Source organism: Macrotis lagotis, chromosome X, assembly GCF_037893015.1.
Source record: "Macrotis lagotis isolate mMagLag1 chromosome X, bilby.v1.9.chrom.fasta, whole genome shotgun sequence".
Taxonomy (NCBI): Eukaryota; Metazoa; Chordata; class Mammalia; order Peramelemorphia; family Peramelidae; genus Macrotis; species Macrotis lagotis.
Window position 1 is genome coordinate 429,714,750 of NC_133666.1, and position 25,404 is coordinate 429,740,153.

General features: G+C 35.2%; 1 protein-coding gene and 1 long non-coding RNA gene across 9 annotated transcripts in view; one reads left to right on the forward strand and one right to left on the reverse strand.

Annotated features, from left to right (window-relative positions):
- The window catches only part of PXDNL (peroxidasin like), a 586,539-nt gene that overhangs the window by 292,650 nt on the left and 268,485 nt on the right, over positions 1-25,404 (forward strand). For all 5 annotated transcript variants that reach the window (XM_074206820.1, XM_074206824.1, XM_074206821.1 and 2 more), the window contains 2 exons: positions 1,551-1,622; positions 23,846-23,917. In XM_074206820.1, the coding sequence (XP_074062921.1) occupies positions 1,551-1,622; positions 23,846-23,917 (144 nt within the window). The remainder of the gene's footprint in view (positions 1-1,550; positions 1,623-23,845; positions 23,918-25,404) is intronic.
- LOC141502199 (uncharacterized) overlaps positions 1,604-25,404 on the reverse strand; it is an 80,384-nt gene continuing 56,583 nt past the window's right edge. The window contains exons 2-6 of one of the 4 annotated variants that reach the window (XR_012472445.1): positions 21,887-21,993; positions 18,921-18,985; positions 16,948-16,990; positions 11,029-11,096; positions 1,604-1,702 (exon numbers count right to left, since the gene is read on the reverse strand). This is a non-coding gene — a long non-coding RNA (uncharacterized LOC141502199). Of the gene's footprint in view, positions 1,703-5,668; positions 5,734-11,028; positions 11,097-15,659; positions 15,948-16,947; positions 16,991-18,920; positions 18,986-21,886; positions 21,994-25,404 lie in introns of those variants that run through there. The other 3 variants (XR_012472447.1, XR_012472446.1, XR_012472448.1) reach the window with 3 other exon arrangements.

Sequence of the window (25,404 nt, forward strand, 5' to 3'; positions counted from 1 at the left end):
TTAGTGGACTTTACATGTTTAGAAGCACATTCCTCAATCAAATGAATTTGTAAGTTGTTCATGTGTCTTTCCATAACTGAATAGTATAACCACACAAAGAATCATTTTTTTATCCACTGCACTACCTAGCTGCCCCTGAATCATTTTTTTTTTGACCCAAGATCTACTCAATGATTTTTACGATTAAACCACCTCTTACAGTGATTTTTTGTTTGGTACTATCTTTCCCAGAATTGTAGTGTATGACTTTATAATATATAATTATCAAGCAGATGGTAATAACTTTCATTTGTTAACCATTAGCAAATCTACATGATTATGACTCTTGGATGATTTGACTATGACTTGTTCTCTTGTTCATATTTCACTTATTTCTGTCAGTCTTCCTTTTGCTTACTGGCCTGCTTATTGTTTTATAATTATTGGGTACAATCAAAGAATCAATATTTCTTTATCTCTGGTGAGTTCTGCTGTCAGCTGAATATTTTTTCTTTCAAGTCCCATTTCTGGTCTGTTCTTTCCTTTTCTATCCATCTGTCTAGTGCTTATAGACTTTTCCCTTTGCCTATCTGTGTCTTGTAAGCTGGTACTAGGAAAAAAAAAAAGCTTTACATTTGAGTTTGAATTCCAATTCTGCTTTTGTAGAAGCTACTTTATCTCTCTGGGCCTCAATTTTCTTATATGTAAAATTATTCAATTGGACTAGCTGACCTCTAAAATTCCTTTAAACTTTAAATTTATTCCAATTATGCATGCTTTATTGATATCCATTTTCTCTTGAAAGTTTCTAAAAGTACAATGATCATGTTCTTTGTTTTTACAGATAACCCATGATGTTTTGTCAGGTGGATGCTTAATGGGTATTTTGAGAAAGAAGCATAATAATGTGGAAATAATATTAATTTCATATTGGTAAAAACTAACATGTGATCTTAAGTATCCTTTAGCCTCTCTGAGATTCTAATTTGTCACATTTATAATTTTCTCATCTGCAAAATGGGAACAATGATACTTGCATTAGCTTAAAAATCGATTGTGGGGTTTAGATTCAACAATGAATATAAAATGCTTGGCAATGATCAAATACCTTATCAGTTGGAGCTATTACTATTAGATGATGAAGATGCTTTTATAAAGCTCTTTATCTTGAGGTACTTTGTGTATAACATTTTTAGTTTTTTTGCAAGGCAAATGGTGTTAAGTGACTTGCCCAAGGCCACACGGCTAGATAATTATTAAGTATCTGAGACTGGATTTGAACCCAGGTACTCCTGACTCCAGGGCCGGTGCTTTATCCACTGTGCCACCTAGCTGCCCTGTGTATAACATTTTAATATAGAACATAAAAATAGGGAATTTCCAAGTTTAAGTAGCTTTTTCAAGGAAAAGATTCCCCTTCCCCCAAAGGGAAGTAATAGAATGTCATTGGATAACATTTCCCAGCAATATGATTAAGTTTAAATGTTTGCATACCATCTGGTTTGTTGAATAAACCTAGCACTACGTTGATGGAATATGTTTCTCACTCAAACATGTTTTGTTTTCCACAGACTTCTTAACAACAACCAAATCAGGAAGATTTCCAGAAATGCTTTTGAAGGGCTTGAAAACTTGCTCTATCTGTAAGTCATGGGAAAAATCAATAATATTTCATGTGGTGCTGATTGATTGCCTTCTCCTTTTCCTCCTCCTCCTCTTCCTCCTTTGAAAAGTAATAAGTAATCTCATTAGGAAAATACATTGTCACCTTATATTACTTTTCCTCTACCATGTCCAAAACATCTTTAGGTTGAAGTATGGTTCCCAGATCCTTATCTGAAAACCTTTGGTGCATTTCTGTTGAACCTTGTCTTGGTGCCCCAACCCTTAAATTAAAGGGAAAGAAACCAGAAGAAAAATTGTCACTAGATGAGCCTACTTCAAAATCATATAAATCAAAAAGAAAGAGTGATGGAACGGACATAGCCATCCTTGTAAGTGTTTTTTCTAAACTTGGGAATCATAATAGAAGAAATATCTTTGATGAGCTTGGATATGAACCTAGTTTGAGATCAATCAGCCTAAGAATATGACTAAAGATAGCCATATTCCCCTCTGTGACTGCCTTAGAAAGGGTGGGGGGAAGGAGCTCAGCATGATTATCAGTATATTCTCATATGCTTATGGTAATAATAATCACTTGTTCAAGGTAAAATTCTAGTTTTATTTTCTTACCACAGATTATTGGGAAGTTGTAATGAAAGATTGTTACATGAAAGTGCTAGAAAAAAATGGATGAATATTAAAAGGAAATTGAAATGATATGATTCGATTGGAGGGAGAAATATAATTGGTTTTCATTACTATAACAAAAATATTTAAAGGTCAATGAAAATTCAACTTTTAAAAAAGCGTTTCCCCCTCTAACATTCCTTTGGTCCACTTCATCTTGTTATAATTTTCCTTAAACACTTGGCATTTATATCACTCTCCAACCTGATGTGTCAGATTTAATCTCCTCGGGCTAGCGTACAAGACCTCACAAAGCACGTCATCACTCTATTCCTTATCCATCTGGGATGTTTGTTGCCTCCTCTATGCATCTTTACTCACGGTCAGTCCAAAGGCGTTTTATCCTGCACTGTATGTATTTGAGATGCTCTCCCCTCTCTACCAAACCATGTCCTTTAACTCTTTCGAAAGCTAACTCAAAACTAATCTCCAGAAAGCCTTTCCCAATTGAGCAGTCCTGTTCTTTCCTAAAGTCATTTTGGGATCCATCAGTACTTAAATATATTCCCTTTGAATAATATTTCATTTCACTGTAATTCAACAAGTTTTGCTGGGCAACTACTAAGGCTGATACCTTTGGTAGGCACTTGGGACAATCAGCTGCTGCTCCAGAGTGGTGGCAATGTCAGAGGAGAGAAGGAGGTTTATTTGACATATTGCAAAGCTGAAATAAATAAGATTTGAAAGCAAATTGGATATAGAAGGTGAGAAATAGTGAAGAGTTGAGAATGACACCTAGATGGAGGACTGAGGGACTAGTCCCTATATAGTAAGAGGGGAAATTAAGAGAATAGGAGGATTTGGGGTGGGGGGGGATAGAATGAATTTTGTTTTGATGACATTGAGTTTAAGATGTTTACTGGATAACATCACATTGGGTACAATGCTTTGGGTAGGGAGGTGGTGTAGTAAATAGAGAAATGGGACTGGAGTCAGGAAGATTCATCTTCCTGATTGCAGATCCTGCCTTATATGCTAGCTGTGTGACACTGGGCAAATCACTTAACCCTGTTTTCTTCAGTTTTTTCACTTGCAAAATGAACTGGAGAATGGGTATGGCACACCATTCCAGTATCTTCTCCAAGAAAACCCCAAAGTGGAGTCACAAAGAGTTGGACACAACTGAAAAACAACTGAATTGAACTGCACATTCTGTTTGAGGTATCTGGAGGTCAGCAGAGAAGTCTGGGCAGGATAGATTACTATAGTGATAGTAATTAAGTCCATGTGAGCTGATTAAACTCATGAAATAAGGTAGTATAGAAGGAGAAGTGAAGTAGACCCAGGACAGAACCCTGTTGGACATCTATGGTCAAAGAGTATGATCTGATATATAGGAGAATCAGGAGAGATTAGTGTCTAGAGAGAAAGGAAAATTAAATAGAAAAAGGTGATCAACCAGTTTAAAGGCTGCAACCAGGTTTAGGAGAATGAGGATTTAAAAAAAACATTGGAATGGGAAATGGGATTAGTGGTAACTTCGGAGAGAACAGTTTTGGCAGAATGATGAGGATGAAAGGATTTTAGGGTGTTAAAAAAGAGAGTGAGAGAAGAAAAAGTGGAAGCACCTGTTGTAGATGACCTTTTTAAGGAGTTTAGTTGCAAAGGACAGAAAGGTATAGGATTTTATACCCACACACACACACACACACACACACACACACACACACACACACACGGGGGGGGGTTGGAAAAATGAAGTGAAGACTTTTTTGAGGATGAAAGAGGTGTGGGCATGTGGCTAGGCAATTGGTAATGATGAAGAAGAGAGGGAGAAACTGAAAATAAGTGAAAGAGTAGGGTTGAAAGAGGAGCCAATATGTTGGAGGAGATGGAGTGGAATGAGATCACTAGAGGGCCTCGGTAAGGAATAAATGCCCTTGTTAAGGTGAAAGATCACTTCATCATGTGACACAGAGCAAAGGAGAAGATAATAGCACAAGATGTCTGAGTGATATGAGATGAGGATGAGGGAGATCATGACAAATGACCTAATTTTTTTTCAGTGAAATATGAGGTGAGGTATTTAGCTTAGAGAGTAGGGAGTAAGAGAAACTATGGGGAGGTTCGGAAAAGATGAAAAAGTTCATAAAAGCTAATAAGGGAGGATAAGATAGTGAGATAAGAGAGGTATAGTAGGATTGACTAATATACCTCTAATGTGATATTGTACAGCATAAATTTGAAGTAAACTCATATGATCGTGTGATTTTCTACACCTTTGTTCAATGGATAAAGAGCCAGGTTTGGAAAAGAAGGCAATAGATTATGATCAGGTAAAAGGATTTTACATTTTTAAGTATTTATTTTTCAACTACTTACAAAGATAGAGAGTATGGATGTTTTCAACAATCATTCTTTTGTAAAATTTGAAGTTTCTCCTTCCCTTCCTTCCTCTCCCCCCTTACAGAAAGCAATCTCATATACCTTATATGTGTATAACTAGATTTTATAAATTTTAAACATGAAGATGGTGCAATGGTGGGTGATGGCAAGATGACGATTATGGCCATCTTTATTTGTCTGTTCAAAACTGAAAGGCCTGGAATGTTTTCCCTCTTCATTTTTGCCTCTTGACCTCTCTGCCTTCCTTCAAGTTCCAGCTAAAATCTCATCTTCTACAGGAAGCCTTTAAAGATTCTCTTTAATTCTAGTGCTTTACCTCAGTTGATTATTTCAAATCTATCTTGCATGTAGCTTCTTTGTATATGACTGTTCACATGTTTTCTAGATTGTGAGCTCCTTAAAATCTGGGACTGTCTTTTACTTTTTTTTTTGGTATCCCCAGTGTCTGGCATATAGTAGCTTCTTAATAAATGTTCTTGACTAGCTGACAAAAATGAATGCAGAGTACAAGGACTGTGGTTTATTTTACATAGGCAATATACTGGCCTTGGTGGAAGGTGCAGAGTCTTTCTGCTTATAGTATTGTTTCTCTTCAGATATCATCTGCACAAACCAGCAGCCCAATAGATGACTGAGGCTAAGACCTTTTCAGAAGATATTCCCAGTTCCAGCTACACTTCTCGTAATCATGTGGTTAGCCAATGAGAACCAATTACAGAATGTATGTGCAGCCTGTCCAGGACACTTTTTTATGAATCATCATGATTCTCCTGGAAGCCAACTCTTCAGCCTCTCTTTCCACTGGCATCAGTTGAACCCATGGAAGCATTTCTGTGCATGCACCAGTCCCTCTGTTATAACTGAACATCTGATTTGAAAGCATCCTCATTGCCAAGCATCATTGTAACAGCTCAACATTCATTTAATGATAATTCTCTCTTTAATTGCTTTGAATCACAGAAAAGATAACTTAATAGTTTCAAATCTTGAGGGTTTCTGTAACCCTTGGATTGACTCCATAGTTGATAACTTACTGAACTATCATTTTTTTGTTCCTTTTGCTTTTCACTGATTCTTTTTTCTTTCTCACATTCATAGAGATTTATCAGAATTTACCTGTTTTTAAAAATATGAAATCTTATTAGATTCTCTGAAAAACAGAAAATTTAAAACTTTCATGTTTATTCTCCAGTGTTTTCTACCTTTTTCAAAACTGTCACTACTGACAATATTAACAATGTGTTACCATTCTTCCTTCTATTTCCTCCAGTGCCTTCCTTTATCAGTTATCTCTTTTCTTAATTTTTCAATCTTTTCCACTATATTGATTTCTTTTTTCTTCCTCTTTCTCCTTTCCTTTTTCCTTTTTCCTTTTTAAAGAAATATTTAGTTAAAAATATAGCAAGATCAAATTTAGCAATATTCCATCAGCATCTGTGGTATAATCCCTAATTTTTGGGCAGGGGAGGGGGATTAGGTTCACAGTCTAACTCAAGTTACTATATAGCATTAGCCCCATCAAATTCCAAGTACAAAACAGTTCTACATCTATTCTCACTCCCCCTCACCTCCTGGAATCTTGCCTTTATTAGGGGTTCCTACTGGGTTGGTGGTAGCACCCAATCTGAATTTGGAGATCTCCACAGTTCTAGCTCTTGATTCTTGTACTCCTCACCAGGAATCTAGAACTGAAATGGATGAACAAAAATAAGACCAACATCCCAAGCTCATTTCTTGGGTCAACAGGGTCTAAGGAGAGAGGAAATTGCTTTTTGACCACTCCCCAATTATTTCATGATGCCACTTGGTGAATGAACCGGTGCTTCACCCCCTTGTACATTGTTGGAAGAGAGGTTTTTTTCTTCTTACAAATAGATGCAGGTCTTTCCTATTCTTACTCCCCTTCCAAAAAACCCACTTCCAAAACCAATTCAAAAGTCTTTCCCCTTAAATCTGTTGAAGCCTCAAACTACCAACTTATTGAAAGGGTATCAATATTGCCATTTCATAACACTCATTATTTGCTCACTTTTCAACCTAGTTTTATTTCTGTGCCCAGCCATTGAATACAGCCACTCTTAAAAAAGATTATTCATAAATCCCTAATCTACCTACCTAAAAGGACTCTTTGTTCTCCTAATCCTCTGTGTCCTAATTACAGTATTTGATGCAATTCTTTTTTAAAAATGTTTTTAATTGATGTTTTATTCATTAAATTATAGTTTTTCCTAGTATCCCTTCCACTCTTCCTCCCAGAGAGCAATTATCCCATATAACAAATAGTATGTTTTAAAGACAAAAACAAAAGTTTCAAAAACAAATAAAAGAAAAAGAAGTAGAAAAAACCCAGTATAACTGGTAAACAAATTAAAAAATTTCTAAACATATGCAACACCAGTGAACCTCTCACCTCCACAAAAGAGTGATATGGGAGTGCCCTCTCATATTTCTTCTTTTGAGTTATGCTTATTTTTTCATGTTTTTGCAACAGACACTCCTTAAATTCTTAAAATTCTTCCTTGTTTTTTTGTTTGTTTGTTTTTTGGGGAAAGGGGATCATGAACTCTTTTAGTTAAACTTTTTTTAGCTTTTTTCATTTATTTCCTCATTTTTCTTCTTCCTCTAAATATTGATGCTCCTCACATTTTGTTTTAGCCTCCTTTTCATTTTTCTCTATTTTCTCTTTCTTTAAATGACAATATCCACATGCATGGATTGTATGGATGGAATCCATCTCTTATAACTTTTACTTTCATACTGTTTGAGCTATTCATAGCTAGTAAATCTGTCCTGAGCCCCAGATTAACATTTCCACCTATTTATCATGTTGTCTCAAACACATCTAAGATAAATCACACTAGAATGTAAGCCCCCTCTCCCATTTTTGTCTTTGTATTGCCAATGCACAGCACTAGGTCTTGTATGTTGTAGATATTTAATAAATCTTTGATTAATTGAATGAAAATGAATTTAAGACCCAATTTAAAAGTCTCCTCTAATGTCATCAATGATATCATCATCATATTTGGCATTTATAAAATGCTTTAAGATTTGTAAATCATTATATATGTATATAAACACACATGTATATATGTGTGTTTATATACACAAATAAATATGTGTAGGTATATATGTATATACACATATATAAAATATCTTGTTTTTTTCATCCTGATTCAACTTTTGGACACTGAAACCAGATGACCCCAGAGGAGAAAGTGAGGCTGGTAAGTTTGCACAACCCTCCCCTACTTAAATCCAATTCACTTGTAAGTCATGGCATCACTTGCCTGATGTCATGATCCTCTTCAAAAATGAAGGACAAACAACAATGAAGTAGACTGTCTGCTTAGGAAGTTGAATCTCTTTACATGTACAAGTAATCCCATTCTATCCTGTCTTTGCAGAATATTACCCCCTCTATCACCCCCACTTTTTCACTTGTCTTCATTCTATTGACTGCTTTCCTTCTGCCTTGCAAACACATCCATGTCTTCCCAGTCTTCTCTTGATTCATCCATCCATGTTAACTATCACTTCACATTTCTCCTCCCTTTTGTATCCTTGGGAAAACCATCAATAAGAAGTTCCACTACTTCCTTTCATCTCACTTTCTTCTTGACTCTCTGTAGTCTGGCTTCTCACTCAACTAAAATTTCTCGCTCCAAATTTACTAGTGATTTCTTAGTTGCTAAATCTAATACCCTTTTCTCAATTTTGATCCTTCTTGATCTCTCTCTGCAGTTTTTGATAATGTACATAAAAATAAATGTACATATCTCTGAAGTTCTCTTTCCCCTAGGTTTTCATGGTACTTCTCTTCTAATTTATACCTTTATATCACTCCTTCTCAGTCTCCTTTACTGGAAGTCATATCCATTAACTGTAGTTGGTCCCAAGGCTCTCAGTCTTGGACTTTCTTTTCTTCTTCTTCTTCTTGTGTGCTGTTTCACTTGATAGTGTCATCATCTACCATGGATTCAACTATTACCTATATATTTCTTAGATTTATGTCTAATCCTAACCTCACTCTTGACCTAACATCTCAAATGGATATTTTACATGATTTTATCTAATGCCATTTATTTCATGTGCTAGGAAGATATTCAACTTTTCTTTCTTAAAAATGGCGGTATTTAGCACTGGCCCTGGAGTCAGGAGGACCTAAGTTCAAATCTGGCCTTAGACACATAATAATTACCTATCTGTGTGACCTTGGGCAAGTCACTTAACCCCATTGCCTTGCAACCCCCCCCCCCCCAAAAATGGCAGTAGTTCATGAGTGACAATATAAAAATCATAGGAAAAATGACATAATATTTCTGAAAGAACATGTTTGATTGTGGAATTAAAATGCATTTTACAACACATCTTGGGCAGAAATCAAAATGGATACAGGCAGAAATACTTTTGTTGTTGGTCTCCAGCCTATTGAACACATGAAAGGAAAGATTTTGTTTTCAGTTCTTCAGTGTTATTTCAGTTCTAAAATTCAGCTAACCTTAAGTGAACCAATATTCCAGAATGCATCCTCCTACAAATTGTACTTTTCCTTATGGAGCTGAAAGCACAATTTATCATGAGGGTTTTTTTATTTGTTTTTGCCTAGGGGAAAAGAAATTCTGTTTTGGATTAGAGGATATTTAGTATTTGGTAGGGGTAGTGGAAGGGTACTAAGGAATGTATTTGTGTTAGGAAAAGTTGTGCTTTGTTGTATACTTGGCAGCATGCAACCACAATTCAGTGGTGTATTTGGTCCAGTGAAAATTAGCCTCAGGAAGATGCATATCCTATAATTAAAATGTTCAAGGCATGGAAAACTCAGAGACATTTAAAAGTCTTTTGTACCTCTGTATTTAACATCAATTCTCTATAAGGAAGAGAGCATTAATCAATTGTTTACTACATATTAATTGAGCAGCTCTGGCATAGTGAATAGATAGCAACTGAGACTGACCCAGTGCCCAGTTAGTTTGGTTTCAATGCTGGAATGAAAGGAAGCACTTACAAGCCATTTAGCATTTAATAAAAAAGAAGTGCAATTAGCCATAATATAACAGGAGTATGTATCAAGAATGCAGTGGTACTTAGTATACATTGACATATCCCTCCATCTCCAAATCATTTGGCCAGTAGGATCTAATGTAGTGACTACTAAAGTGAGACCTTTTTTGATCCTAGGTGCCAGGAGGCTATATCAACACAGCTTGTGGTCATTAAAAAGCCATTGCTAAGAAGGCTCAACTTGAGCCATTTCCCATCCCCCACATTCAGGTCCTAACTTTATAGCCTTTTCCTTACTCAGGTAATGGTGAAGGTGAGGTGATTCTTACATATGAATATAAATATATTATATTTAAATATAAATATATTATATAAACATACCATATTTATTATATATATATATATATATATATATGTATATAGTTTATCACAAGAACTGGGCTCAAGCCAAGAAGGCCTAGATTTGAGTTCTACACATATGCATATATGACATACTGGCTATGTAACTCACAGTTATTCTAGGCCAGGGCTGTCCAAAATGCAGTCCACAGAGTGATTTTATGCTTCCTGCCTATAGGTTTACTAAAAGTTTTAGTAAATAAAGCCGAACTACCACAGGGCTCTCACTAAAATGGCAAATCAAAATATATTGTTTACTGTTTCAATAAAAATTTTTAAAAGTGAGCTTGGATGGCCCTGCTCTAGGCAATTTTCTAAGACTATAAATTTCAGAGAAAGTGTAAATCTGCATTGATGGAAGTAAGTTTCCTCATCCAGAGTTCCCTAGGAGTACAGCAATCCTACCACAGTTTTAGTCCTAGAGGATAGGTGGGGGTAATTAGGACTCAGTCCAAAGACTTTGAATAAGGATGGACACTGAATTAAGAGCATATTGTTGCCATTTACAATCCTTCAGCATTATAGATATTAAGACAACTAGGTTTTGTGCCCAGTAAGTGATGATATTTGTCTTTCATCCCTGAAGAAGATCATGACATCAGGGATACTATGACAAGTACATGAATTGGCGTTGAGTGAGGGAGTGCTGTGCTAAGTCACTAGTCTCACTTTCTCCTCTGGAGTCATCTGGGCCCAGGGGCCAGATGGCAGTCAGGGTTAAGTGACTTGTCCAAGGTCACAGCTAGTATATGTTTGGTTCTGAGGCTGAATACAAACTCCTGTCCTCAAGGCAAGTGCTTTATTCATTGTGCCAATATAGTGCAGAGAGAGCAAATGCTTCAGCTCAGTCATAGATTATGTCATCCCTTGAGTTATGTTTTCAGAATAATTAGTTAAAATTAGAAGCTATTCGATGGTGGGCTGGGGATGTTCCTTGTCCCTAAATATGTATTAGTAACCTTAAGCCAGTGTTCCCAGGTCTTTATCTCTGCCTATTTTCAGACTTACCTGAGGACATTCTTTGGACTGTCTATATATACTTTGTCCTGCTTTTGACTCTGATGTCTCAGCTTGTGCTAGGTAAATATCAGAAAGAATTTGGAAAGACAAGTTATGACCCCTGTCCTCAGAGCAGTTGTAATCTATTAGGGAACATAAGACACATGAGGCAACAGAGGAGTTGACGCAAATTACTACTAATACTAATTATAACAATAGCCACAATAAAACATTAATAGCTATAGCATCTACATAGTATACTATATATAATAAAACATTTGTATAAGGTTCTAAAGTGCTTTACATGTTACCTCATTTGATCCTCCCAATAATTCTGTATGGTTAGTGCTGTGCTAACCCAATTTTCAAATCAGAAAATGGACTAAGCAAGGTCTAGTGCCATGACCATAAATGCTTGTTGACTTTATCAGAGCATCCATATAGTAAGTATCAGAAAATTTAAGACAGGATTATAGGGCATATAGTCATGAGCTTTCATAGTCTAGAGAAAAGCTGAGGTTGGGAGTATTTGGAGGTTTTCTGCAAGAAGGACCCATTCAGGTCTGATAGTTCTTGACTTTGGGGAGAAAGAAGGTACAAAGAAGATCATTGCAGGCAAACCTGAGTCAAGCTAGGGAGGTAGGCAAGAACTTGCAGTTATCAAGGGGCTATGAAGAGTCCTTTGTATTAAGAACAGAGGGGGATAACAGTTAGCCTGTGTTCCGGAAGGGTTTTTATATAGTTCTTCCTGGAAGGAGGAATGATGCTAGATAACCTTTGGAGGACATTAACAACTTTCAGATCTTTTTTTGTCTATATAAGTTTGAATGCTTATCATTGTTCTATGGGTATTTCCCCCCTTCTGTCTTCATAATCTATTTTTGAAAAAAGGAACATTTATTCTAATCACTATCCACACTTATGAGTGGTACACATGTTTGGCACCCAGCCCAGAATTAAGGGAAAGACAGTAGGGAATACGAGGGAAACATTTGTTACTAAGATTCCATTCTATCCATTCCATACTATCTAGCAAGAGGCAAGAGCATGTAGAACATATACAATGCGCAAATTGAGAAATGTTACCATTTGGGTATTTTATCTTTTTTCCCTTGGTTATTTTCTTTTAAAATTTGCTTTTTAAATATTGTTATAGTTTGTTACCTCCTTGAATAAAACTTCTTTATGGCAATTGTGATTTAATTTCATTGATGCAGATGAATTGTGCTGTTAATGGAGGTGTTTCTCTTTTCTGGCTATTCTAGTTTTCAGGCAGAACTGTAGTTCAGAAGAACATGTGATGTGAAGTTATTTAAGTTTGATTCTCAGAGCTATAAATCTCCTATTCCTTGAGGAACCTTCTGAATTTTTTTCATTAATTTTCATTTTTAATTACAGCTGTAAAAAGGACGTTTTTATTCTTGTCTTTGCTTTTTTTCTTAATTTTTTTACATTTAATTCATTTAAATACCACCCCCCAACAAAGACAGAGAAACCCCAAGAAAAATAAAGCAAGAGAAAAAATTGTACTTCAGTCTATGTTCAGATATCATCATCTCTGTCTCTGGGATAGATCACATTCTTTATCATAAGTCCATCAGAGAAGTTGCTTCAATATTTATTTTCCAACATTTGCTATTGCTAACTGTAGTTCCCTTAATTCTATTCCTCCCCACTTCCATTTATTCTATATTCTCTTTCCTTTACCCTGTCTCTCTTCAGAAGTGTATTGTATCTGACTACCCTCTACTACAATCTTCCCTCTCTTTTATCACCTAATCCCCCCTGTCTCACTGTCCCCTTTCTCCCATCTCTTACCTCTTCTTTTTCCTCAAGGGTAATTTCTATGCTCTATTACATGTGCATATTATTTCCTGTCTGAGACACTTCTGATGAGAACTAAGGCTCATTCATTCCCCACTCCATTGTAAAAAAGTTCTTCTTACCTCTTTTATGTAAAATTTATTAAGGCAATGGGGTTAAATGACCTGCCCAAGGCCACACAGGTAATTATTAAGTGTTTGAGGGTGGATTTGAACTCAGGTCCTCCTGACTCCAGGGCATGTGCTCTATCCACTGCACCACCTAGCTCCCCCTGACTTCATCTTTATAATATAATTATACCATTATATTCAACTCCCCCTGTACTTTGTCTATATGTGCTCCTTCTAACTGCTGTAATAAATGAGAAGGTTCATAGGAGTTATCAGTATCACCTTCCCATGAAGGAATACAAACACTTCAGCATCATTAAATCCCTCATAATTTGCCCTTCTCATCCACCCTTTCTATTCTTCACCTGAGTCCTGTTCTTGAAGATCAAAATTCCAATTCAGCTCTGACCATTTCATCAGGAAATTTTGAAAATCCCCATTTCATTGAATGCCCATCTTTTCACCTAAAATAGGATGTTTAATTCTGTTGGTTAATTGATTAGCAATTGTAATCCAAGCTCTTTTGCCTTCTGGAATATCATATTTCAAACCCTATGAACCCTTAGTGTAGAAGCTGTAACTCCACAATATTGAATTGTTTTTTTCTAGCTCCTAGTAATATTTTCTTCTTGACTTGGAAGTTCTGAAATTAGATTATAATATTTCTGGGAATTTTATTTGGGGATCTCTTTTAGGATCTTCATTTAGTATTTCACAAGTTGTTTTCCAGGTTAGTTGTTTTTCCAGTGAGATATTTCATATTTTCTTCTAGTTTTTCATTCTTTTGGTTTTGTTTTATTGTTTCTTGATTTTTCACAAAGTCATCAGTTTCCTTTAACTCCATTCTACACTTGAAGGAATTATTTTCTTTAGAGAGTTTTCCTATTTCCTTTTCATCTGGCCAATTCTTGTTTTTAAGGGATTCTTTTTCTCATTGAACTTTTGGACTGCTTTTTCCATTTGATTTAAACTAGTTTTAAACATATTTTTCTTTGGTATTTTTTGTATTTCCTTCACCAAGCTGCTGACTTGGTTTTCATGATTTTCTTTCATCACTCTCATTTCTCTTCCCAATTTGTCCTCTACCTCCCTTATTTGCTTTTAAAGTCTTCTTTTAGCTCTTCCACAACTTGAGACCAATTCCTATTTTTTTTTGGAGATACAGACTCTGACTTTGTCTTCTTCTGAGTGTATATTTTGATCTTCCATGGGACCAAGGTAATAGTTTATGGTCAGATTCTTTTTCTTCTGTTGTTTTCTCATTTCCCAGTGTATGACTTGATTTTAACTCACTTCCCAAGCTTTTGAATGTTTTTTGATATCTCTTCAAGATCTTGTGAGAAGCACTCCTGACCCAAGCTCTGCTCTGTGGATGACCACAAGCCCTCCCCTCGCCTGACCTATGCTGTGGTCCATGGATGACCACAAGTAGAGTCTCTGCTCTGTTATGGCAGTATGGGGCCCAGACTGTGACCTAGATTTAAGTATGGGGAAAGCAACAGAGTCCTGTCTCAGGGATACTGGAGAGACCTCAGCAGTCTCCCCTGGTCCCCTTATTGTCTATGGACTTAGCACTCTGCAATAAGCTCCTGGGTGACTCTGCACTGGTTCCTGGGTGGGGTTGTGATGAAGCCTAAGTTGCTTTGGGCCTTTATCTCACTCTGGTGTGGCAGAATTTTCTTGCTGACCTTCCAAGTTGTCCTTAGCAATCCCTGGGCTGATAGGGTATGGAAACTGTTCCCACTGCCACCAACTCAGGCATCCCCAGGGACACAATCACCCCACAAACTGTTCCTGTAAGGCTGGACCTGGAGAGCTTCTAGGAATTCTTGCCTCCAAAACTTTTTTTCAGAGTAAATGAAAAATAATCTCCCCCCAAATGAATAAAGGCCTTAGGTGGGGTAGAGGACAAGAAAACTCTTCTTCATTTAGTATTTCCCAAGTATCCATATCATACCCACAGAGATCCAAATGAAGAAGATATTTGAAATGGAAAGAATATTTAAAATTTGTTACATATTTAAAGTGCAGCAACAATGAATAGAATTTGTTTATGGAAAGGGTTATAGAAATCATCTTATCTGAACCAAGAGAACAGTGTACACAACACTGTGAGTTGATCAACCTTGATAGATACAACTCCTCTCATCAGTTCAGAGAGCTAGGACAACCGGGGAAACTGTTATAGACAATACTATCCACATCCAGAGGAAGAAAAACAACAAAAATAAACCAAAACAAACCAAAACAAAAAACACCCTATGGAATTTAAATGAATACTTCATTCACTTTTTTAAAATTTCTGTTTTGTTTTTCCTTCCTATCTCATGTTTTCTTTCTTTCTTTTGCCTTAGTCCTAATTCCTCATATAGAAAATGACTAATATGTAAAAATGTTAATGTATATGTATATGTTTAATGGTTATCAGACTGTTCATTACTGAGGGGAGGGAAGGTGGAAGAAAATTATGTGTCTTTTAAATATTCATATGCATTTGGATGAATGTTGGAAAACTTTTATAATATGCAATCAGAAAAATAAAATAAAACATTAATTAAAAATGAATAATAACTATGAATTATAATTCAAAAGTAGCAGTAAATTCATCTGAATAAAAAAGAAAAAAGTAATCATGTGATCCAAACTTTTCATTTTATAGATAAGAAAACAGAGACCCAGAAGGAGAAATGATGTTTTTAAGGTCACATAACTGTAAATGGCAGGAATCATTTCTTTATTCCAAACCAACCTTTCTTTATTTCAACTAAACTCAGTGTTCTTTCCATTACATCAACTGCTTCTTTGGGAGATTAAATCATAGAAGAAGATTTTCTTGTGAACAGTTTAAAAATGTATGTATTTAGCTAAGGGTTGGTTTGAAGTACTTTTCTTGGAGTGATCACATGAGCTTTGGTTCCATGAGGAGGTGGATGTGTTTTGGACTCCTACTGAAGGGAGTGTGTGATCAGAGGCTCCTGGTGGTTCTTTTAGTCTCTGTGATCGGAGGGAGGTAATGAAAAGACAAAAGATAAGTGACTAAGCTAGGAAAGTCTCCTACTCGCTATTGTTTGACCATAGGATCAACCAGGAATTTCTAGTTCAACACATTCCCCATTTTATGGATGAAGAAACTGAGGCAGATAGAGGTTAGGTTCTTTTCCCAGGATCACATAAATTAGTGTATGAGATACGATTTATTGGGTTCTTTTCAATTTTAAAAATTCATATACTCATTAAATTTCTTTTTACATTTTGAGTTGCAAGATTTTTCCTCTCTTCAGTACCTCCCTCTCCCACTGAGAAGACAAGTAATATGATTTCAATTATACACGTAAAGTCATTAAAAACATTTCCATATTATCCATGTTGCAAAAAAATAAGAAAAATAAGAAAGTGAAAAAAGTATGCTTCAATTTGAGGCAAACTTTAAACTGAGCTCTTCCTAATTCCAGGTCCAGTATCTTGAGTCACCTAGTTTTTTCATTCTTGGTTCCTGAACCATGTCTTCCAACATTTTCATCACCTTTATTTATTCCCATCTTTACATTGAAATCATAAGGTGTCCAATTTGTATTTACTTTTGAAAAGTGTTATTGAATTCTTTATAGAACTTATTTACCATTTTATCTTCTAAAACACATATTGGTAGATAAGCCTTTTTGGAATGAGGGTTGTAACATAAGATGACAAAAATGACTCATTTAATTGTATCTCTTCATTTTTTAGTGAATAATAAAACCAGTTCCATCAACTTTTGGAGGCAGTGCACAGTAGTAAGCAGTCAGCTGAATTTGAAGACATAGGACCTGGTTTCAAATCCCTGATCTATATACTACCTGTTTGGCTTTGTTTAAATCATTTTTGCTCTAAGTTTCTCAAATTCCTCACCTGTAAAGAACAACAGAAGGGCAACTAGGTGGCTGCAGATGGAACACTAGCCCTGGAGTCAGGAAGATTGATTTTCCTAAGTTCAAATCTGACCTTAGACTCTTACCTTCTGGATAAGTCACTTAACCTCTTTGCCTCAGTTTCCTCATCTGTAAAATGAATTAGAAAAGGAAATCACAAACCATTACAGTATCTTTGCCAAATGAGTTCATGGAGAGTTGGACATGCCTGAAATGATTGAACAACAGTGAACTAAATGCCCTTTAAGTATTTTTTTAGCTCAAAATCTGTAAATTATTATGATTATCCCAGTATTACTATCCCAGATAATATTGCTATTATCCCAGTAAGTACTTTCTTTGCCTCCACCCTTGGTAGAACCTGTAAGACATGATTCCATTGAACTGCAATTTCTTCTTCCTTCTGCCTTTTTTTTTGTGATAAGAATGTTAAGATCAATAACTCCTGAGTTCTTAAAGGCATATATCCAATCATTTTGACAAGAAAATCAAATTCATAATACCAAGCAGCTAAGCTAATGTTTTTGCATGATCTAAAAATTGTATTATTCTTGGTACCTTCTTGATCCCTTTTCTAGCACTATGACGCGATGGGAGAAACACCAAGTCCTGTTCTGAGTTAGTTTTATATAGAGATATAAAAAATAATCACAGAGTTTGGATGGCCAGAGGGGTTAATATAAAGAAAATTAAAAAAAAAACAGTCTCAATTTAGCATATGTATGCCAGGGTGGTAGGCATATAAAGATATTTTGGAACTGCCCTCCAAGTTCTTACACTTTGGTAGGGGAAATAGATAAGTACAATAATAATTCCAGTATTTGGTCTAAATAAAGGTACATGAAGATTTTGAGAAAAAAAATGTGACCTACAAAATGATTGAGAATTTAGGTTCTCAACTGAGATTAGAGGAAGCCAAAGTAGAAAAATTAGGGGTTATGTAAATATAAACACTGCCTAGGCTAATGTCATCAGTAAAAGAAATCATGAATAGGACCTGAATGATCACTTAACCTTTATTCCTTTGAGGCCCACAGATATATTTCTTAAGCCAATGACATTAGAAGGCAACAAATGAGGCCCTACTAACTTTAGTCCTGGTCACCACAAATAGTATTTTAAGGGGGAAAAACACAAACAAGCAAAGTTTATCTATATCCTATAAAAATAGTTGGTGGGTAACTATTCCTTGTTTTTTCCTTTTGTGAACAATTTTAATTTCTGGATCTTTTTTCTTTTTCTTTATTTTTTTTGAGGTTTTTGCAAGGCAATGGGGTTAAGTGGCTTGCCCAAGGCCACATAGCTAGGTAATTATTAAGTGTCTGAGGCCAGATTTGAACTCAGGTACTCCTGACTCCAGGGCCAGTGCTCTATTCACTGTGCCACCTAGCCACCCCTAATTTCTGGGTATTTAAACAAATTCCATTTCTGCTATGTGAGACATTCCATTTTACTGGAAAATCTAGAGGTTTTATAAAAATTCTCCAAGGGATGGTTCACCTGCATATGCCGATGAAAGATAACAAATTGATGGCCATGTTCCTACTAATGTTTATACAGTTAATCTTCACAGTTGATGAGCAATGATGTAGATTCATGAGGGAAAACAGATGCTGTATATTTGACATACTGAAAGCCCTTTTCTCAAGGCCTTATCAAAAAGAACTAAAATAAGAATTGTCCTTGGCACAAGCAAAATAAACTTTTCAACATTCAATTCACCAGGGAAGGAATTTTGAAGCTGTAATTTAATAAATATTTCCTTCTAGGAAAATAGGAGTAGTTGTTTCCCTCTTATAATATCATATCTAATTTTCTTTCTAATTCCAAGATTTTGTGTTCGAAGATTCTTAAAAACCTTTGGGTGTTGACCCTTATCTCTACAATAGGAAAGCATTTCTATGGAACATGAGTGTTGGCAAAGCTTGGCTGATGTCTCAAAATCTAAAGTACTGAAATGATATGACTAAATTAAAATAAATTTAATATTCTTCACCAAAAGTGCACAGATATTTGTAATGGAAAAGATATTTCTTGGCTCTTTCCAGGAAATATCTACCATGGTTGTTGTATTCTTGGAGTTGAGATGTCTGGCAATCACTTTTCACCTTATGTCCAAGATGACTAAAGAAGGAAAGGAAAACATAAGTTAGGTTCATGGCTCCTAATATAATGTAACTGGATAATTATAGAGTAGGAAGGTTAGAAGGATCATCTCTAAAGACAATATATTAGAGAACATTCAATATTTGTTCATATGAAACATCACACTTCTCTTGGATTAAATCATATGGAGATTTTGTTAGATAGTATACTACTGATAAAACTTAACTTTTGACCAATATTTTGTGAATCCTTTTCAAAATCAATGTTGAAGGGAAGATGATTAGCACAGGAAATGCTTTGGAAAGATATACTTGGATTTAAGAGGATTTAAGAGGACTTTATTCTGATTCCAAATGCAATTTTTAACACCAGTATAATGCACATTTTAATTTCACTGTTGACATTTTACTGCATCCTTTATTTTTTCCAAAGATTTTATTTATTTTGAGTTTTACAATTTTTCTCCTAATCTTGCTTCCCTCCCCCCACTACCCACAGAAGGCAATTGTTTACATGGTATACACTGATCCAAATTGAATGTGATGAGAGAGAAATCATATCCTTAAGGAAGGAAAATAAAGAGAAAGCAAAATTACATACTAAGATAACATTTTTAAAATTTGAGGTAATAGTCTTTAGTCTTTGTTCAAACTTCACAATTCTTTCTCCAAATACAGATGGTATTCTCCATCACAGATAGCCCCAAACTATCCCTGATTGTTGCACTGATGGATTGAACCAGTTCATCAAGGTTGATCATCACCCCCACGTTGCTGTTAGGGTGCACAATGTTTTTCTAGTTCTGCTCATCTCACTCAGCATCAGTTCATGCAAATCCCTCCAGGTTTCCCTGAATTCCTGGTTTCTAACAGAACAATAGTGTTTCATGACATACATATGCCATAGTTTAAGCCATTCTCCAGTTGAAGAGCATTCACTTAATTTCCAATTCTTTGCCACCATATACAGGGCTGCAGATTACTATAATCATTTACTGCTATAATCATTTATTGCACCTAGTCTATTCCACCAGTCCATCACTCTATTTCTTAGCCAATACCAGACAGTTTTGATGACTGATGCTTTATAATATAATTTTAGATCTGGTAGGGCTAAGTCACCTTCTTTTGCACTTTTTTTATTGAATCCCTGGAAATTCTTGACTTTTTATTTCTCCATATCAATTTACTTAAAACTTTTTCTAACTCATTAAAGTAATTTTTTGGAAATTAGATTGGCAGGACACTAAACAGGTAGTTTAGTTTTGATAGAATTGTCATTTTTATCCTATTAGCTCGACCTATCCATGAACAGTTAATGTTTGCCCAGTTATTTAAATATGATTTTATTTGTGTGAGAAGTGTTTTGTAATTTTTTTCAAAAAGTTTCCGAGTCTACCTTGCAGGTAGACTCCCAGGTATTTTATATTGTCTGAAGTTACTTTGAATGGGATTTCTCTTTCTAGCTCTTTCTGCTGCATCTTGCTAGTCATATATAGAAATGTTGAGGAATTATGAGAGTTTATTTTATATCTTATAACTTTGGTAAAGTTGCTAATTGTTTCCAGTAGTTTTTTAGATGATTTTTTGGGATTCTCTAGGTATACCATCATGTCATCTGCAAAGAGTGAGAGTTTTGTCTCTTCTCTCCCATTCTAATTCCTTCAATTTCTTTTTCTTCTCTTATAACTTAAGCTAACATTTCTAATACAATATTGAATAGTAGTGGTGATAATGGGCATCCTTGTTTCACCCCTGATCTTATTGGGAATGCCTCTAGTCTTTCCCCATTGAATATAATGCTTGTTAATGGTTTCAGATAGATACTGCTTATTATTTTAAGGAACAGTCCATTTATTCCTACACTCTCTAGTGTTTTTAGTAGGAATGGATGCTGTGTTTTGTCAAAAGCTTTTTCAGCATCTATTGAATTAATCATGATTTCTGATAGGTTTGTTATTGATATAATTAATTATACTAACAGTTTTCCTAATATTGAACCAACCCTGCATTCCTGGGATAAATTCTACTTGATCATAATATAGTATTTAATCCCATGGGAGCTAATGAGATCACCAAGGGAGAAGAAAAGTGTTCAACACACCTGTAGGTAGTAATTTTGATAATGGATCTTGTGAATGAAAAGCAGCTAGGTTTGACTAAAATGAAGAAGCTTTAAGCAGAGCGATATAAACAAGACTGGAAAGAAAAGTAGGGACAATATTTTGGAATAGATAAAAGGTCTGACTGAGAATTTTATGTTTTATCTAAGGAATTTTTATATAATGGTCCTGCTCTGACCTAGGATGCTAGTGTCTAAAGTATTATGTGAATATTTGGGGCACCACAATCTAGGAGGGCCATTATTAAGTTGGAAAGCACCCAGAGGAGAACAATGATAGTGAATAGCCTTCCATTAGTGCTATATAAAGATCAGTTGAAGGAACTGGGAATGTTTAGGCTAGAGAAGATAAAGGTCATAAAAGACATTAAGGCTATTTGAAAGACTGTCTTATGCAAGGATTCCAGGATTCCATTTGTTCTCTTTCTCCCCAAGAAAAATAAATGAAAATTACTAACAAGAAAATTTAGACTTGCTATAAATAATAAAATCTTAACAATTAAATGTATCTAAAAGTTGAATTGGCAACCCAAAATGGAACATTTTGTGAAACTGGGTCAATAGAAAGATGGTGGTATTATTAATAGCAGCAGAAAAATTGGGATGAAGGATTGGACTGGAGGACTTAAGTTATATTCTGTTTTGGACATGCTGAGTTTACAGTCGAAGATGATAATTTCAGTAGTATGTCCTTATACATGTATTATGTATAATTCTGAATAAAGTCAAGTTGGGCCTCTCATCATATTGGCTATGTGAGCCTGAGCAAATCACTTATAATCTGAGTCTCTCAAATACCTCTTTTAATATTGCAGATGTACAGCCTTTGCTGATTGTCTTTGGTAGATGTCATTCAATAGAAGTTCCCCATGAAAATGAAATTACAGGTCTGGAGCTACTCCTGACTGAAACAAAACCAAACAAAAAGTGTGTGCATAGTCATATGCAACCATTTGGAGAGAAGTAAAGAAGGCCTAATTTATTTTGTTCCAAAATTTTTTTACCCTGCCCTCCCCCTCGTATCCTAAGGGTATTCTTCACATCCAAATCTCTTGGAAATAGCATTTATGGGTTGCCTTAATATGGTTTAAACCCACAAACATTCTCTGGTCAAAATAGTATGTGAAATACTAATTAAAGAGAATGCTAAAAGCATGGGGAAAGGTCAGTTCTCCTCATATAAATCTCTTTCCTTTTGGTTTAAAAAAGGAAGAGCACTGTTACCTATATGAGTAGAGTGTATATGTAAATAAATTAAATCCCTGACAGCTTTTAAAACATTAGTTATTATTTGGTGTGCTAAACACTTTTTTTTAATAACATTCTCAATAGCTTTAGAGAATGTTCACTAGGTCTACTTATAAAATTGACTTGAGAGACACTCTTGAGGGCAGCTGGATGGTGCAAGGGATAGAGAAGTGGCCTTGGATTCAGGAGGACAAGGTTCAAATTTGGCCTCAGATGCTTGCCACTAACCATCTGTGTCTTGGGCAAGTCAAAACTCTGATTGACTCGTGCCCAAGACCATCTCCAATTGTCCTGATTCATATCTGGTCACTGGATGCAGATGGATATGGAGGAAAAAGGCTGGTGATTCCTCTCCCCTATTCTAATTCAATTCACATGCTTGTCAATGGCATCACCTCCCTGATGTCATAGTCTTCTTCAAAAATGGAAGACAAACATTATTATTATTAAGATACACTCTATGTAAGAGTAACAGGAAAAGGATTTGAGTTTTCTTAAAGAAGAATGAGGAATTCTACTACCTTCTAGGTCAGGGGATTGTACCCTTAGGTCAATGAATGACCCCTTAGGCATTTGTGATTAGGAAGTCAGTAATCCTGGATGAGAAAAAAATACATTTTAATTTTCTCATTATTTTCACTCTGAGTTTTAGTCAGTGTGTTCTAATGTGAGAATTTTCCTTTAAAATGCATATCACAGCCTACCTATGACTTAATAGATGGTTAAATCAATCAATACTTAAAGGAATTAATTCAGATTATTCACTGGGAAGATCAAATACTAAAGCTGAAGTTTAAATACTTTGACTATATAATGAGAAGACAGGATTAATTCAAAAAAGACTATAATATTGGGAAAGATTAAAGGCAATTGGAAAAGGGGGATGGCAAAGGATGAGATGAATGGATAGAAACATGAATTTGGAAGACCTTGAGATATAGCAAAGGCTAGAAGGGCCTGGTCTCCTAAGGTTGATGTAGTCAAGAAGATGTGGTCAGGTAATACTGAAGGACAAAAGAAAAAGAAGAAGAAGGTGAGGAGAAGAAGGAGGAGGAAGAGGAGGAAGAGAAGGAGAAAGAGAGAAGGAAGGAGAGGAGGAGAAAGAAAAGAAGAGCAACAAAAAGAGCAATAGCAGTCTGGGGCATATAGAGGTTGAAAGACTGAGAGCTGAGCAATTAGAGTCATGAGAACCAGAGTTTGATTTCTCTGTCAAAACTGTGTTTTATTCAGGTGCATTAATTTTATTATCTATAAAATGGGATAATAATAATTCATAGAGTTGTTATGAAGATAAATGAAAATATGTAAAGTACTTTACATCCCTTAAGTTGCAAGCAATATAAATGCTAGTTAAAATAAATCATTAATATTACTAAGTTGCAAGTGCCAGAGAGAAAGTATTTGAACTCAAGTCTTCTAGAAATCAACTCTAGAATGGTATTATTCCATATGGTCTAAGAGTCTTTTTTACTACCTTACTGTTCTAACAATAATATATATTTTTTCCAGGTACTTGTATAAGAATGAAATCCACACAATAGATGCCCAAGCATTTAAAGGACTAATATCCTTGGAGCAACTGTAAGTAATACTTAACTAACTTGCTAAAACACTCATTGTGTTCATTGAGAAACCAAACAAGTTGATGTTGTTTTCCTACAAAGTTCAGTAGTGAGATTATATATTTACATATATATATTTATATATATACATATATATATATATAAACATGTCTTTTAAGCTTTATGTTCATGTCATTTTCTGTGAATAATGCTAAAAATTCTTATGCATATAAAAATTTTAGTGTTATTTAAAATAAGAATTATAGATGTTGAAAGTTAAAATGGATATTTGAGAACCTCTAGTCCAACATCTTATAGGATTTAGAGCTGTAAGAATCTTGGACATCATCTAGGCAATTGACTCATTTTACATATAAAGAACTAGGACTAGAGTGGTTCTATCACTTGCCCAGTGTCACCATGAATTATACATATATGATCCAAAATTCAAACTCATGTCCTTTAATGACAATCACCCCTGTTCCCAATATAACTGCTGATTTCCTTCATTTTGCAAAGAAGGGAGCTGAGGCCTAGAGTAGTGTGATGACTCACACTCACACTGGTGTTGCCAGGGAGGTCTCTGAGTTAAATTCCCACTCCAGTTTTCTCCTTGCTACATAAAACTGATAATATGAAAACTATGCATGATGTTCCTACAAACTGGCATGTCACTATCAGAACCCCAGGATGAAATATAAATCTCACTATGAGAAAAATCAGATTAGGTGAATAAAGCCACCGAAGCAAAATTGGATACTTTATTCCAGATTTTTCTGTAATGCCTGAGTGTTTGTGAGACAAATCCTACTGCTATATTTGAAAGCATTGTCCTTACTGGCCACAGCTTAAGAGATATACTTTCATTGAATAACAATTATCCTTGCTTATAGTGTTTGCATATAGAAGCTTCCAGATATCAATAGTTATTTATGTAAAATTCTTAATAGGACCTTAATAGTAGAAATTTGTGAATACTGACTTGAGGGAACCTTGGTTTAATAGCAGTACATAGGAAAAGACCTGGGGATTTTATGGACTGAATGTTTAATATGTCAATATGGGAGGGTGGGGCAGTCCAAAAAGCTCATATATTTTCTCATCTGTAAAACGGAGATTTCAAATAGCACCTACTTTCCAGAGCTGTTATGAGATTCAAATGAGATTAATAATAATAATAATAATATTAATAATAATAACAACAGGAACAACAATAATAATGTTTGTAATACCATCATCATTGCATTATTATCCATTTACTTAATATAGGTTAATGTTATGTTAGTCTTATCTCTGAAAGCCAAGTTTGTTTTGGAATGTCTACACAACTACAATAGATATAGGCAATAGAATTATTTAATGCCACTTTTGTCTGTGCCAATACCCAGGTGAGTAGTGCTGTATTTTGGAATGGACACTTGCTTTGGAGTGAGAGGACTTAAGTTCAAACCCCATCTTTGGTATTCATTACATATTTGACTTTGGGCAATACAATCAACCCCCTTG